At 36.5% G+C, this 17478-nt stretch overlaps 2 protein-coding genes, 1 pseudogene and 1 gene segment (V, D, J or C); all 4 read right to left on the reverse strand.

Moving 5' to 3' along the window:
• Positions 1 to 17478, reverse strand: part of LOC137168341 (uncharacterized) — a 76980-nt gene that overhangs the window by 33658 nt on the left and 25844 nt on the right. The gene's annotated exons all lie outside the window — the stretch shown is intronic.
• Positions 3818 to 8929, reverse strand: LOC137168236 (uncharacterized; the record flags this gene model as incomplete). Its single annotated transcript, XM_067570760.1, has 5 exons — positions 3818 to 4125; positions 5229 to 5699; positions 5784 to 5799; positions 6339 to 6444; positions 8604 to 8929. Coding segments are annotated over 5 exons (1227 nt in total), but the record flags the coding sequence as incomplete, so codon positions are not given.
• Positions 10600 to 11030, reverse strand: LOC137201484 (Ig heavy chain V region 5A-like). The segment is given in 2 exon segments: positions 10600 to 10904; positions 10988 to 11030. Coding segments are annotated over 2 exon segments (348 nt in total).
• Positions 13912 to 15808, reverse strand: LOC137168237 (immunoglobulin heavy variable 3-53-like; annotated as a pseudogene).

Consider the following 17478-nt stretch of genomic DNA (forward strand, 5'->3'; position numbering starts at 1 on the left):
TAAGCAACCTAACCAACAAATGAAACAAGTCCTAGCCAATCAGAATGGGAGTATGGCGAGTTAGTCTGTCGCCATCCAGAGGAAAAAAATTTTGCCTCCAGCATGAGAAGGCTCTATCTGCAGTCTTACACTAACGTTAGCTTGTAACACTTTCGTCTCCTTGTGGACTTGTGTCTCTCATTGGCTATTGTGGTCCTGCTTGAAAAGTAGTGACGTAATCATTCAGATTTTAACTCCTAAATATCAAACATGTTTGAAATTATCGGGGCGGCCCTGATGAGTCTGCAAGCAGTTCTGGAGGTTTAAGATTGGATCTGTAAACTCCTCACATTAGCAGATAATCTGGGCAGAACATGAGTACTGACTGAGGTCCCAGACCAGATTTTTCCTCTGATTGTCTGGAGGGGTGAATCAGGGATAAACCAGCCAAAAACTCCTGTAGTCTGAGCCTGCAATAAGACATCTCAATCTACATGACTAGAAAGACAAGCTGAGTAAATTTTGAAAAGTTAAAGTATTATTATTAGATATGTTTTAAAGTGAGGATTGCTGTTTCTAAAATTGAACAGCTTCAGTTATACTGTAGTCTTCACATTATAATAAATACATTGGGGGTTAAAGACATTCTTCAATAACAGAAAATATATGTACAAATATTTTTTCTTACTCACTGTAAGTATGTATGTATTGTATTTGCTGCAAAAAGAAATACAGTGACAGCAGTCAGGATCATGTAAATAGTGTGAAAACCTAATCTTGCATAAAAGATTTAACGGTTTCAGTGTTTGCAGGTGTTTGAAGCCACAGACATGGAGCCTTGAGATAAACAGCTGCTCAGGAACTGAAACCTGTGTGACGATATGCAAAAAACTAAATTCTGTAACTTAGAAGAAAACTATTTTAGTTCATGCATTGATGAAATACTTTCTTTAGCAATAATCATCACATTTTGCCTTTATCTGTGGTGGTTACAGATGTGTTATGAATAAAAAACTAAATCAACTATAAAGCAGTTGGTTGACAAGGTAAACACTGTAAAAAATAAACAAAACAAATAAATAAAGACACAATTTATGTGAATCTGATCCTGCCTGTAGATGGATGTGGCTTCCTTTTCCTCATATTCTGATTTAGAAAACTTTATTGCCTGTTTTATTCTGTGAATGTGGAGATAAGTCAGACAGATTAGTAGAGGTGGAAGACATATACATGTTTGTATTAACTCCTCCTCACAGGAAGGAGAGAATCAGATTGATCACTGTACTGACACATTTGTAGAACAAACAGGAGTAAGAAAACCTTATTATATTAATCCATTCACCTTCTGAAATCTATCACACATTACTGCTGAGAGAAGAATCATATAAGAAAGGACGACGATAAGGAGGACATTGTTTTAGATCAAAAATCCCAAGAAGTGTTTCTTACTGCAGGATTAGTTGTTCATGTGACTTTAATTACACTCTCACAAACACAAGAATAAACAGCAGCCCTGTCAGGCTCTAGGCTGTTCATCTTGATATCTAACTGATCTACTGTACCTATGCAGCTACACTCAGTGCTGATGATCAACACCTACCTTACACCTTAGTCACACTTTACTATTCAACATGTGCTGAATCAAGCTCACAAATGATTTTTGTTATGGAATAATCACAATCACAATATCCAGTATACAAGACAAAAAGGAGTATTTAGTTCAGTCCAAACAGAGGAAAGACAAATGTGACATTTATTGCTCTTTTGTGTTTATATAAGAGAAACTGCAACATTTTTCACTTTCCCATTGTGATTTATGTTTTGCTCTCAATAAATAAACAAAAATTAATAGATATATAGTGAAGGCTTGGACTGGCAGTTTACAAACTTGTGTCACAGCTCTTGTAATCAGATTTATTTGTCTTAATATCTCATATTTCATTTATCCATGACAAGACTACAATGATACATGTAAATACATGTATAGATCTATGAGACAGAGGAAAGTAATGCTGTACAAGCCTTAACTGCCCTCTATTGATTTAAAGTGGATCTGCAATATATTATCTACTTCAATACAATGTAACATAACTGTAATTACCAATAACATGTAAGGATAGTATAGGAAGGGAAGATTGTCTCCAAAAATGAATTTCAGCCATTCCTGACGTAAAATTCCATCCTCTGGAAGACTGTAAAGACTTTTTAGCTGCTGGACATCCAATTGAAACGCAAACTCCGACTACAGATGTTATGGCAGGGGTGGGCTCATGCTAAAGCTTCTGAGCACATCTGATTTGACTTACCGCTAGCTCTTGAGCCACAAATTTCAAAATTTCAAATAGAAAGAGGAGATGGAATTAAGTAATTTTACAGCATCTACCCCCACCATCATCCTAATCCATCCCAAAGCTCTTTTTTCTTGTTTTCCACAACACCAACCCTTTAAAACTGAAGCAGCAAAATGGAATTCAGCTTTTATTCGTTTTATTATTTATGACAGTAAAAACACACTATGGAGAAACAGGATGACAACATTAGATAGAGTGCAAACATACTGTATATGAAGAACATGGATCCAGGAAGATGCCAAGCAGCTTCTAGATGCTTCCAAACACTGGTAGGCCCTGGACCACACAACCTCGTCTCTACCTCAGAGACCTGGAGAGCACAGACTACACATACAAACAAGAGGCAAAAACCCAGAGAGACTGTTCACACAGGGGCAGAGCACACATGAATAGCTTTTAAAGCCAAGCTGTCCGATGAATTAATTTAATCACTAAAATTGTTCAGTTAAGTATAGTAGTGTTTAATTTTCACTGTGAAAATATGTTTCATTGAATATCAGTGATTTTAATATCCAATCTAAATTGATGAAAACACTTACTGGTAAAATAAGCTTTTGATAGTTTTCTTAACCCTTTGGTGGAACACATTTAAAGTTGTCTCATTGAAAAATGTGTTGGCCTTAACTCATCTCTAGCATTTAGTTCAAGTTCAGGTATGTAAGGCCCGGAAAGATTCCCACGGAGCAATGCGGTTTTCAGAACCAGACTGTTTCTGGCTTGACTGGGCAGAAAAATCATTCTTGGCATGTGAGTTGTTTGTGGTGCAGTTTTTGTTTGTTTGTTTGTTTAGTTTAGCTTCAGAAGTCTTATTGAACAGAATGATAAAGGAATATCTTCCCAAAACAGAGCTGAAGTACTTTGTAATATATTTATCAGAACATTTAAGCCAAAGTTGACATGTTCATTAATAGTAAAGGTAATATTACTGACACTTTTTAACAAAACTGAAACACAATGTTCTCTAGTTATAATTTGTTGTGTATAAGATATGTATATGTTGTATAAATATGATAATTAAGTTATTCCATTAAATAGTTTTGGAATTATTATGTCAGAATAGGTAATAATGATTCAACAAACCATTTTTGTCTGTATTGAACTAAATTACTCTCAGTTTCAATTCCTCTCATCATTTTTTCTTTTTTCAAATGAATTAACCCTTCAATGTTTGAGTTACAGGTATATAAATGAAAGTAAATTATTGTAATGTCTCAGTGGATATATGTTCTGAAAATTAATGTAAGATTTATTATTTTTTGGAATTTATGCAAACTGAATTATTTGAATTTTATTATATTTTCTCATAAACTTCTCAGTTGTGAATTTGGAATTTATCAGAAAGCACGATTCAATAATTGTTTCCTGCTATTGTAACAGTGAACTGGTGTTGAAATGATTAGTGGTCTGAGGGCTCCTCCTCTGGTGGCTTCATGTTACAAGTGTTCAGGCACTGAGGGGTTTTTGTACAGGTCTGCTGATGGTTTGTGTTATTGTGGGTCTCTGGCACAGTAATACACAGCAGTGTCTTCAGGCTGCAGATTCTGTCCGTTTAGAGTCACTGTGTTGCTGGAAGAGTCTAAGTCGATACTGAACTTGTTCTTTAGTGAATCTTTGTAGTATGTGGTGTATCCAACATGTGCACTTCCAATCCACTCCAGTTCTTTCCCTGCAGGTTGTCTGATCCAAGCTGTGCGATAGCTGCTAAGAGAATAAGAGACCTGACAGGTGATGGTCAGACGTTGACCTGGCTGCACAGTCACTGAGGCTGGCTGTGTCAACTGTTGACACTTCACACCTGTGGAGAAAAACATGTTGAGTATTGAATCAGTGTAACAATAGTGAACAGTCAGTGTGCTGTGATCATACTGTCAGTGTCTCTGCCTCAGTGAGACTCACAGGATCCAGCAGCCAACAGCAGCAGCAGAGCTACAGAGAACATGGTTGGTATTGAAGGTGATCTGATGGGAGCTTCTCTTCTTCTGCTGCAACTGACAGCATGATATCAAGTGTTTATAGCAGACTGTGAGGAAGTTCACTTTGCATAAAGAAGGATACTGACAGGCTATAAAAGAAGGATGGACTGTCGTTCAAAAACTGAAATTGTATTATGGGCAAGTATTTTATTACATACTGTACATTAAAAATATATTATTATTTAAACATAATAGATATCTGGAACTCAAAGTTTTTTATGTATTCATATGTTTAATCGAACAGAATTGTACGTTTAATTGTACAGGGAAGTACACATATCAACAAATACATACAGATATTTCAAATTTATATTGTCTAAAAACTGAAATGTGATTGCTAATACAGCAAAAGTAACAGATACAAGAGTTACACAAATAGATGCATAACTATAATAGTTTTATTGAAACTATGTTTCTCTGAGTGTGTTGATGATGTTGAGCTGAAGTTTATTCTGTGAAAATCAAAAGGAAAAAATATTGACTTGGTTTAACATGATGAGTTTTGTACAGTGATGCTCCCTCCTGTGTCACTGTGAGTTTCAAGCACAATAATAAACAGCAGAGTCTTCAGTCTTCAGACTGTTCATCTGCAGATACACCTGCTCTCTGTTGTTGTCTCTGGAGATGGTGAACTGGCCTTTAACTCACTCAGAATAGTAGATGTAGCTACTGGTCTCACTGATGGTAGCAACCCACTCCAGTCCTTTTCCAGCAGCCTGTTTGATCCAAACATCCCAGTAATAGCTACTGAATCCTGAATATGTGCAGATCAGTCTGTGAGATTCTCCAGACCTTTTAACCACTCATTCAGACTCAGTCAGTGTTTGACCCTCAGCACCTACAGAAAGTTAAACTGCTCATTAGCTACTGTCATGCAGCCATAACATCTTTATACCAGGTTTGTCAGAAAAACGTTTGTTCTTACCTGTCCAGTTAATTGACAGGATGAGAAAAACAACCAAATAATCAAGTCTGATCATTGTAGTTTTATTCCAAATCATATCTTCTACTGCCACCTGTGGGTCTTTGTAAAAACATCGTCTGTGGAGTTTTTGTAAAGCCTCTCTGCTTACTTTAACCAGTGTGTATTTGGCACAGTAATACACAGCAGAGTCCTCTGGCTTTAAGTCGGACAGTCTCAGATACACCATGTTGTTGCTGTTATCTCTGGTGATTTCTATTCGTACTTGCACACTGCTGGAATATGCAGTTTTACTTGCATCGCTATAAATGAGCCCCATCCATCCCAGTGCTTTTCCTGCAGGTTGTCTGATCCAGTTCATACTGCAGCAGCTAAATGTGAAGCCAGATCCCCTGCAGGAGAGACTGAGAGTCTCTCCAGGCTTTTTCACTACTGAACTGGAAGGAATGGACTCCGTATTCTGACCTGTACAACCTGGTGAGATGAAAGGAGTGATGAACCACAGAAGAAAGTGAGACAAACAGTCATCTGGGAAATTTTCTGGTATCAGTGACTGACCATCAGTTGATGTTGTCTGATAAAAGATAAAACATCCAGAAGCAGGAGAACTCACAGGACAGAGAGAGAGCAACCAGCAGAAGAATGAGTGTGTTCATCATCCTGAGGCTGGAGATGTGACCTCTGATGCTCCACAAGAACAACAAGACCAGTCAGCAGGACAGAAGTACACTGCACACACTGAAGATTTGCATCAGAGTATCATGGGGAGGGAGTGGCTCATTTACTGGCAGTCTGTGTTACGACCCTCGACAAACAGCTCGCCCACAGAAGGCCCAACATAATTAAAAGTCAGGATTTCCCACAAAGATTGAACAAATTTATTCACAAAAACAACAACCAAGTAACAAAAGCTGGTGAGCCGGCTAAAATTAACAAAAAGAAGAGGAGACACCCAGACCAGCCCACAAAGGGCCGTAGTATCTGGGCTCTCCTCTCTGACCTAAATCCACAAAACTAAACCTTACAGAAATAAAGCTGCGAAAAAAAGGCTACTGGACTCACCAACCCAAACCAAGAAACTACTGAAGGCAACTACAACATAACAGAACAAACACAAAAAAACAAGCTGCTGCTGATCAGGCTGGGAAGATGAGAAAGAGAGTCCAAGCCCTTCATTCCCTCTTTATAGGCCCTCCCCTCAATTATCCACTCAGGCCTCCTGGGAGAGAGAGCACAAACAAAAGGATCAGTAACAGGACTATACATATCCCATGCAGGGGGGGGAGTATGTAACAGTCTGTTATAAGTTATGACTTGTCCTTCCATGTGGAATACAATATCACATCTAGAGACTTGTGCACTTTTTTTATTTATGCTTTTTGAAATTTTGTTATAGACCCAAAAATAGTCAGAAAGACTGTCTGTATGGTACATGGTAAATTGAACTCATGTATCAATGATATGAGGGAACTTAGGGTATTTGTTCTGGCCTGCTGGTGGTTTGTATCACTGTAGAGTTTACATGTGCACAGAAATAAACAGTTGTGTCATCAGGCTGCAGATCAGATTCTGTCCTGTAAATGTCACTTTTCTAGTAGAAAGGTTTGTGTGGTGAAGAACTTGTTCTTCAGAATATTACTTTGATCAATTCTGCCTCCTCCCCACCAATTCAAAATCCAATCCACTTCACGCTGTCTGATCCAAGCTGTTGCATAGCTGCTATCAGTCAGAGAATAACCAGAGACCTGACAGGTGATGGTCAAAGACTGTCCAGGCTGCACAACCATTGAATCTGGCTGGATGAGATCAATACTGTGCCCCAGAAAGCATTTAAACCCGCCTGCCCTGATTCCAGTCTCTCTCTGATCTCTTCTCCACTCACCACGCTGTGGTTGTTTTTTGTGTTGCCTTTTTGGTTTTGTTCTGCACTGACAACACGCACCTCACATTATACAACACATCCACACACTTTCAAACACCATTGATACTGACTTCCACACCCCATTGCAATTATTGTTATTTACTTTAATAAACTTCAGTTTATTATTGCTGAATTTGGGTGTGCGTCTCCCTCCTTTGTTGTGGCCTGCGAGCCGGTCATAATAATGGTCATAACAATGGTGTTAATGTAGATAAACTGATTTTAGTCTAATATTAAGTGTTTCAAGGATAAGATTAGCCATAATTTCTTTATACCAGGTTTGTCAGAAAAACAATGGTTACCCAGACTGCACAACCATTGAGTCTGGCTGGATGAGATCAATACTGTACACACCCATGGAAAGAGAAATCAACATTATCTCCATCATTCATCTGACTATTCAGTGTTTCAAATGCGTTTATTAGTGTGAATCCACTGAAAGCTCCTCACAGGATCCAGCTGCCAGCAGCAGCATCAGAGCTGCAGAGAACATGGTTGATGTTGAAGCTGAACTGATGTGAGCTCTTCTGTCCTCTCACTGACACACACACACACACTTCACTTCCTTATGAGTCACATTTATTTGCATATTGTTGAACGAACACTTATATATTTGTTGTTACTTATATTTCTCAGTTTGAGGTGAAAGGTTCAGTCTTTCTTAAGTTTCTAGACTGAATATGTACTTAAACATGTTATATGGTTAATTTAGTGAACTTATGATGGTGCTATGATTTTGTTTAAAATGACATTTAATATAATTAAACATCTATTAATGTAGTTAAACTGATTTTAGTCTAATATTAAGAGTTTCAAGGATAAAATATTACAATAGTTGGATTTGTGTAATAATGGATCAAAACACATTATCATTCACAAAAAACTTTGATAAATTGTTTTCAAAATTCTGTCTTTGATGACTCTACTATAAATCTATGTAAGTTTAAAATAGTGACATAGTGAAAAATATATTTGTCTACTTTTAATTTTAAAAATACTGTATTTATTGACTTTACCCATATGGTTAAATTCATCATTTGCCAACAAAATGTGAAACAATGTGTAACAGTATGAGATTTCTGCAGCTGTGTGCAGGTTTGGAGTTTATATTATATAAAATACTTTTAATGGTTTCAGTGTTGCAGATGTTTGAGCCTCTAGAGAGCTGCTCACATACTGAAATTCATGTAAAAACAACAACAAAAGAGTTTTTTCTTACATGAGAAGAGAAATCAAATCTTTATTAAGAGTTATCATTAAAAATGATGCTCTCTCAGGAAATGTACTTTAAAAACCAAATTATAGTATCACTGTTTCCAAAAAAGATGTTTGCATCTGAAGGAATTATGTCATTTTCTTGAACCACCTGAGCTGAGAAAATACATGATTCATGTGAGTTAAAGGGGGTCTGATGAGTACTGTAGGATTTTGTACAGCTGTTCAACCAACTCAGTCACTGTGAGTCTCGAGCACAATAATAAACAGCAGAATCTTCAGTCTTCAGACTGTTCATCTGCAGATACAGCTGCTCTCTGCTGTTGTCTCTGGAGATGGTGAACCGGCCTTGAACTGACTGAGAGTAGTAGATGTAGCTACTACCATCACTGCTAATTTCAGCAACCCACTCCAGTCCTTTTCCAGGGGCCTGTCTGACCCAGTTCATGTTGTAGCTACTGAATGTGAATCCAGATGTTGTACAGGTCAGTTTGTGGGATTCTCCAGGCTTTTTAACTGCTGGTTCAGATTCTGTCAGGGTCTGACCATCAACACCTGTCAAGATGAAAAAGGAAAATAATCAGTTGATTTAAGCTGGTAACTTTTTAACAAAAACTTCAACTCAAGATCAGTGAAGATCTTCACCTGCCCAGCAGATAGTTAAAAGCAGCAGTCCTGTCCTATAGTCCATCATGTTAAACTGTGTGTCCACTGTTCTCTGTCATCCTCTCTGCAGTCAGATAAGTAGAGGTGGAAGACATCAAGGTTTTGCATTGACTCCTCCTCACAGCAAAGAGAGAATGGGATTAAAATACTGAAAATTGGCAATAATAATTTCAATATAAAGTTCATACTTATTATCATTAAGTTTTAATAGAAAAAGTACCTTCTGAACAAATGTTGCTTTTTTTGTTTTTCTGACAAAGTGCTCATAACATTCAGGATGTCAGGGGGACAGAAAACCCCAGTAGGAATATAAGTGAAGAAAACTGATGAGAATATGTGAAAAATATGTAAAAAGAAACGGGTAAATATGTAAATATATATATATATATATATATATATTAAAATATTAATCTTCAATACACATAGGACTAAGACATAAAACCTGTTTTAATTTATAATCATTCAGACCAAGAAAATGATAGTTGTCAGTTATTAATGACATTATTTCATTTTAATACCACAGCTTATTTAACTTATTTACAGTTTGCTAATATTTTGATCTTCTGAGGTCACCTGTAATGTTTGCATCTATACTGGTGACAGATCGTACCAAAGGCTGTGAAAGTGTTTTGTAAAGCTCTTGTATTCTCATGCATAAAAGCAGTCCTTCCTTTCATTGTTAGTCCAGACTGACAAAAGGGAGACAGATCATACCAAAGGCTGTGAAAGGTTCAGTCTTTCTCCTCAAGTTCCCAGACTGAATATATACTTAAACATGATATATGATTAATTGAGTGAACTTATAATGGTGCTGCTATGATTTTATTGAAAATGACATTTGAATTAATTTACCATCTATTCATGTATCAGTGTAGAAAAACTGATTTCAGTCTAATATTAAAGCTGCAAAGCTTTTGTATTCTCACGAATAAAAGGAGAAAATGTTACATTTCTTGTCCTGTTCAGTCCTTCCTTTCATTGTTAGTCCAGACTGACAAAAGTAATTTATGTGGAGCCACAAACTAAAACTAAAACTAAAATTGACGTAAAGAAAGTTTTATGTTTCATTTCTTGTTAGATGAAGAGCTTTTAAAGTGTAGTTGTCCACTGAAATAATGCTGCAACAAATTCACCACTTGAAATATAAATATTGTGAGTCAGGAAGAGAGAACACTTTTTGGTAAATGCCTCCACTGTATTATTTAATATTATTATAATTATATATCATAATAAGTCATGTCATATTTATTTTACTTTTTATGGTTAAATATGATTATTTGGGGGAATTTAGTCGCAATGTTACCTCATACATGTCTTTTTCATTAATGGTAAAATTAAAGGTTTAGTGTTTAATGGCATATAGTAATAAATTGTTGTTAAAATAAAATTAATAATATGTTTTAAAGGCTCTTCTTATAATTCCTGCTATAAATATACTGTAGTCTTTTTTCCTCTTTAGTGATGAACTGGTGTTGAAATCATTAGTGGTCTGAGGGCTCCTCCTCTGGTGGCTTCATGTTACAAGTGTTCAGGCACTGAGGGGTTTTTGTTCAGGTCTGCTGATGGTTTGTGTTATTGTGGGTCTCTGGCACAGTAATACACAGCAGTGTCTTCAGGCTGCACATTCTGTCCGTTTAGAGTCACTGTGTTGCTGGAAGAGTCTAAGTCGATACTGAACTTGTTCTTAAGTGAATCTTTGTAGGCAGAGCCTCCAGTATATCTACTTCCAATCCACTCCAGTTCTTTCCCTGCAGGCTGTCTGATCCAAGCTGTGTAATAGCTGCTAACAGAATAAGAGACCTGACAGGTGATGGTCAGAGGTTGACCTGGCTGCACAGTCACTGAGGCTGGCTGTGTCAACTGTTCACACTTCACACCTGTTAAAAGAAGAAAATGTTTTGTGACAAATTATCAAAACAAAAGAAGAACTGCTGACTATGACAAATCCAGAAAGACTCACAGGATCCAGCTGCCAACAGCAGCAGCAGAGCTACAGAGAACATGGTTTATGGTGAAACTGATGTGCTGTGATCTCCACTGACAGTCTGATGTGAAGTTTTTATATCTGAGAAACAAGGAGGATCACTGAGTTTGCATAGAATCAAACACATGAAGCATTAATGTTGATCTAACTGGAGACTAATAGAAGAGTCTGTTGTATGAACCTTGATGAAACTTTTAATCTGCATCTTTTTTCACTGTAATCCATACAGAGTTCTTTTCAGTGTTATTTGTTGTCACAAACGTGCTTGTGAACATTGTGGTTATAGACTAATATTCATTTCAAACCCAAGAACATACTTGATATTTATTGTTCAATATTTCATTAGAAATGGTAATTTCATTATACACTCAATTGCAACACAATATCCCTTCATTTAATGCAAACTACTGTTTTTTCTGCTTTAATTTGAAATGTAATATTATGAGATCAAATTGTGCAAACTGTGCAAATTCTAGTATAATCACTAATGACATGATAGTGGTGGATCATGATTGTAATAACTATGTTAATATTAACTAAGAGGGCTGCTTTATGGACATTTCCATCATGGATAATGAATAACATTCATTAGCATTGCAATATAATGATCACTGGACTCCATGGAACCAAACCAACGCAACCACCAACACTGTCAGCTTTCTCATGTTTACAGTGTAGTTAGTATTTTTGTTGTGTGTGGTGTGTGTGTGTGTGTGTGTAAGTGCCTGCATGCATGGGTGCGTATGTGTGTGTGAGTGTGGGAGTGTGTACTTGTGTGACTGTCCTTGTGAGGACCAATTTGAGTTTTAGACCTGGGAAGTGAGGACATTTTGAAAAAGTGAGAACATTTTAGCTTGTTGTCACTTTCTGACCTTCAAAGGGCTGTTTGAGGGTTAAGACTGAAATGGGTTTAGGTTCAGTTTGGGGTAAAGGTTGGGAATAGGCATTTATGTCCTCACTAAGACAGCTATACAAATGTGTGTTTGTGTGTGTGTTTATACAAATGTGAACATGTATGTGGTCCTTTCTTTAGTCTTTGCATATTGTATGACCACAAAGTTTAGTTTCCATACAGCTGAATACACAAAACAAGTGAGAAAAGTTGAGTCTATCAGCCCAGTAAGGATGAGTACTGTAGGATTTTGTACAGCTGCTCAACCAACTCCAGTCACTGTGAGTCTCCAGCACAATAATAAACAGCAGAATCCTCAGTCTTCAGACTGTTCATCTGCAGATACAGCTGCTGTCTGCTGTCGTCTCTGGAGATGGTGAACCGGCCTTGAACTGACTGAGAGTAGAATTTGCTACCACTACCACTATCATGCCAGGCAACCCACTCCAGTCCTTTTCCAGGAGCCTGTCTGATCCAGGCCATAGCATAGCTGCTGATTGTGAATCCAGAGACTGTACAGGTAAGTTTGTGGGATTCTCCAGGCTTTTTAACTGCTGGTTCAGATTCTGTCAGAGTCTGACCATCAACACCTGTCAAACCAAAAAAGAAAACAGTCACTTTCTGTGTTGGCAGGTTTTTAAAGACAGTTTAAACACAAGATCTGTGATTTTTATCACCTGCCCTGAGGATCATTAAAAGCAGCAGTCCTGTCATACACCCCATCATGTTCAACTGTGTGTCCACTGTTCTCTGTCATCCTCTCTGCAGACAGATATGTATAGATGGAGGACATTAATGTTTTGCATTGACTCCTCCTCACAGGAAGGAGTGACCCGGATTGAATCATAGTTGCCTGAGTTTGATGAACTGATACAATTATACTGTATCTTTAGAGTCGTGACTCGAGCCAAATTAATTTGATTCATGTAATTTGAATTCAAATGAGATTGAAATGTCTTCAGAAGATACGTTTTATGCTCTGAATTTTAGTTGTATGAACTTGGATTTTGTTCTTATTACAATAATAACAATATTATACATATTAATTATTCACAAAAAATTCTCAAAGCAAACAAACTACAACCAAAAACACAGAACACAACTGAATAATCACCACATATAGTACATTAAAACTTTACCACAGCCAACTCTGAATTGTTGGATATATATCAGAGTTTTCAAAAAGCAACCGATTGAAATTGTTTCTGCTTGTATTATAACTCAAAATCTCTCAACACAAAAGTATGGTAACATAATGTTAAATAATTACATAAAATCAAATATATCTAAGAGATAAAATGAGATGATTTTAAAAACAAATACAACAAATGACAGTAAGTTTGGAGAAGATGTGAAACTCGCTGGTTGAGATCAGGCAGCTGAGGGGTGAGTAGAGCAAAGGCTCAGTCACTCTTATGACAAGGTGAGATTTTGGAACCACTAGTAGGAACCAACATGAAGATCTCAAGCAGTGAGCAGGTTTGTATTGGGACAGGAAATCATTGCAGGACAGCAGGGATTGGTGTAAAATCTTCACTGTGATGTAACTGGACTGGGTTGTGATGAAAACATATAGTTTGACTTATTAGCATCACCATGAAGTTGTCTGAAGAGAAATTATTAAATGGACTTACAAATGGTGTTTCAAAAAAAATGATGGATTTGTTGAAATGGTAAAGTTATGAATTAAGAAGTGACTTTTTCGAGAACAATTTCTAGTCAGATGAAGAGCTGTTAAATAAATAATTCCTTTACTCCTCACTATTGTAAGAATAGACACTGATGGGAGATTATTTGGGGGAAATTAGTCATAATGTTACCTCATACATGTCTTTTTCATTAATGGTAAAATTAAAGGTTTAGTGTTTAATGGCATATAGTAATAAATTGTTGTTAAAATTAAATTAATAATATGTTTTAAAGGCTCTTAAAGGCTTATAATTCCTGCTATAAATATACTGTAGTCTTTTTTCCTCTTTAGTGACGAACTGGTGTTGAAATCATTAGTGGTCTGAGGGCTCCTCCTCTGGTGGCTTCATGTTACAAGTGTTCAGGCACTGAGAGGTTTTTGTTCAGGTCTGCTGATGGTTTGTGTTATTGTGAGTCTCTGGCACAGTAATACACAGCAGTGTCTTCAGGCTGCACATTCTGTCCGTTTAGAGTCACTGTTTTGCTGGAAGAGTCTGAGATGATACTGAACTTGTTCTTTAGTGAATCTTTGTAGTCAGAGCCTCCAGTATATCCCCTTCCAATCCACTCCAGTTCTTTCCCTGCAGACTGTCTGATCCAATGTGTGTAATAGCTGCTAACAGAATAAGAGACCTGACAGGTGATGGTCAGACGTTGACCTGGCTGCACAGTCACTGAGGCTGGCTGTGTCAACTGTTCACACTTCACACCTGTTAAAAGAAGAAATTTTTTGTGACAAATTATCAAGTTACACTGAAAAAGAAGAACTGCTGACTATGACAAATACAGAGAGACTCACAGGATCCAGCTGCCAACAGCAGCAGCAGAGCTACAGAGAACATGGTTTATGTTGAAACTGATGTGCTGTGATCTCCACTGACAGTCTGATGTGAAGTTTTTATAGCTGAGAAACAAGGAGGATCACTGAGTTTGCATAGAATCAAACACATGAAGCATTAATGTTGGTCTAACTGGAGACTAATAGAAGAGTCTGGTGATTGTTATTTCTGCAAAGTGAAAACACACCTGGAAATCATCTCTGCTTTACATGTGATATTCTAATTTCATTACAATTTTTAATTATTTGTTGACTTTACTTACTTATTTCTTTCAAACTGAAATACAGCAACAGCATCAGGATCATGTAAATATCATGAAAAGTTGAGTTTGCATAAAAGACGTTGAATGGTTTCAGTGTTTTCAGATGTTAGAAGAAACAGACACACAGAGAAACTTGGACTTTATAGATTACTGCTGTCTTCTCTCAGCAATGGTTTCAATGAAGCTACAGTATGTGATGGAAGAGTTACATTTTGAAATTATATATATATTACATATTTTTTCTAATGAAGTATAACTTCAGTCATACATCAGTGGTACTCAGATTATTGTGTGTTGCGTAATTGTGAATTAGTTGACCTGAGGACATTAATAATGTGAGACTGAGAGTCACAAATGACTTTTGTACATTTCAATGCCATGTACATGTCAAACAGTTGTATCAGGCTTTAGCTCAGTACAGGGTTCAAGAAAAGCAGATCTGAGTGTTTCCTTATTGTAAAAGCAAAGAGAGAAACTTGACACTGACCTCTAGTGATTCTGTAAAGGAATCTGCAACTTTTTTTCCCCTCATATTATGATTCTGCATAATGTATAGACATTATGTTGTCTTAATTTACAGAAATATTTTTTTAAACATCTCTATTATTATTTGTAGTAGTTTTTATTTTCTTTATTTCACACCCAGACAAATCTATCATGAAGTTTGATGTTTCTCATTTTTAGTAAAAATATTGTTGAGGAACACACAACTTTAAGTAATGCAGAGACAAATGTTGCTGTAATTTATTATTAAACATACTGTATTACTAAATGCTAGCAGCCCAGAAGATGAGTACTGTAGGATTTTGTACAGCTGCTCAACCAACTCCAGCCAGCAGAATCTTCAGTCTTCAGACTGTTCATCTGCAGATACAGCTGCTCTCTGCTGTCGTCTCTGGAGATGGTGAACCGGCCTTGAACTGACTGAGAGTAGAATTTGCTACCACCACTACTGTTGATATAAGCAACCCACTCCAGTCCTTTTCCAGGAGCCTGTCTGACCCAGGCCATAGGATAGCTGCTGAATGACAATCCAGATGTTGTACAGGTCAGTTTGTGGGATTCTCCAGGCTTTTTAACTGCTGGTTCAGATTCTGTCAGAGTCTGACCATCAACACCTGTCAGGAGAAAAAAGGAAACATATCATGCATAAGAATCAATCACAAGAAAATCCCAAAACAAAAACTGAAAAATCAACCATATGCAGAACATTAAAACACTTACAGTAAACTCTGAATTTTTGGATCTCAAAAATCAACCATCTGAAAAGTTTCTGCTCATATTATCATAACGCAAAGTCTCAACTTTAACAAAAAATAACTTTTAGGGGATATGATATACTGTTTCCCATCTGAAAGAAAGTCTACATTGTGATTTTTATACTTTACATGCACATAACCTGAAATCAGTGACTGGTTGGAAATCTAAAAATTGATTATATATTTTTCTAAATGGTAATATCTTAATAATACAGTAACATGAGGTTTATTAATTAAATAAAATCAAAGAACATCTAAGATGTAAAATGAGATGATATTAAAAACAAATACAACAAATAACAATCAGGAGAAGATGTGAAACTCGCTGGTTGAGATCAGGCAGCTGAGGGATGAGTAGAGCAAAGTTTCAGTCACTCTTATGACAAGGTGAGATTTTGGAACCACTAGTAGGAACCAACATGAAGATCTCAAGCAGTGATCAGGTTTGTACTGGAGGAAAAACAAACAGTAAAAAGCTCCTCACAGGATCCAGCTGGCAGCAGCAGAATCAGAACTACAGAGAACTCGGTTGATGTTGAGCTGAACTGATGTGAGCTCTTCAGGTAATTTGATGGTATTCAAATAAAATAGACTGAAGGTGAAGGCTTCGAGTTCTTGGTTTTTGTTTTTTTTACACAACTTGCAGATTGAGGTGATGTAAGTGGATTGTATTGTAAAAAAGCACATTTTTACATAATGTCACCATGAAGTTGGCTGAAGAGTAATAATTAAGAGAACCTACAAAAGAAGTGGTGATCCAGATATAAAACAAATGTATTTCTTTATAACGATGAAGTCATGGATAAGGACAATGATGCAAATGTGTCACTTGAATTCCTTTTCTTCTCACTCTTGTAGGTGTTGACATTATCAGTCAGACGGGAGATAATTTGAGGAAATGCATGTGGTAATGTTACCTCTCGCATGTCTGTTTCATAAATATAAAAGTTCAGAGTCAAATAATTAAAGCATATAATTAGTGATTTTTTTCACCATGGGAATACAAACTGTGATATATTAGTAATGAAGACATTATTATCTATAAATCATTAAGTATCTAAAGCCCCATGAAATTAATTGTTGATAATATAAATGAAGAATGTGTTTTGCTTTCCTCATTTTCAGTACTATACATGTTTAAAGACTGTTTCTCTCTCTTTCTATCTTTCTCTAGATAAAAAAAATTGAAAAACTGGGACATTTAGAAGATATTTCTATATTTTAATAATAATTTTAACATTTATGATGAAGATGATGTGTGATTATTCCACTTCAACATGAATTCTTACCCAATTTAGATTCATTCATATATTCTGATCAGCAGTATTTGTGGGCCATTTATATATCATTCATAAATGTTAATTTACAGTATGTTTGTAATTTCAGACCTACTGTACAAAACGATTTATGGGACCATTATTAACCATTACTTTTATAAAAAGGTACATATAACTCTAAAAAACAGGAAGTCACAAACACCAACATCAGCTGTTGCTTTCACAGTGTGCATTCATGTGTGCGTGTGT

Source organism: Thunnus thynnus, chromosome 17 (genome assembly GCF_963924715.1).
Source record: "Thunnus thynnus chromosome 17, fThuThy2.1, whole genome shotgun sequence".
Taxonomy (NCBI): domain Eukaryota; kingdom Metazoa; phylum Chordata; class Actinopteri; order Scombriformes; family Scombridae; genus Thunnus; species Thunnus thynnus.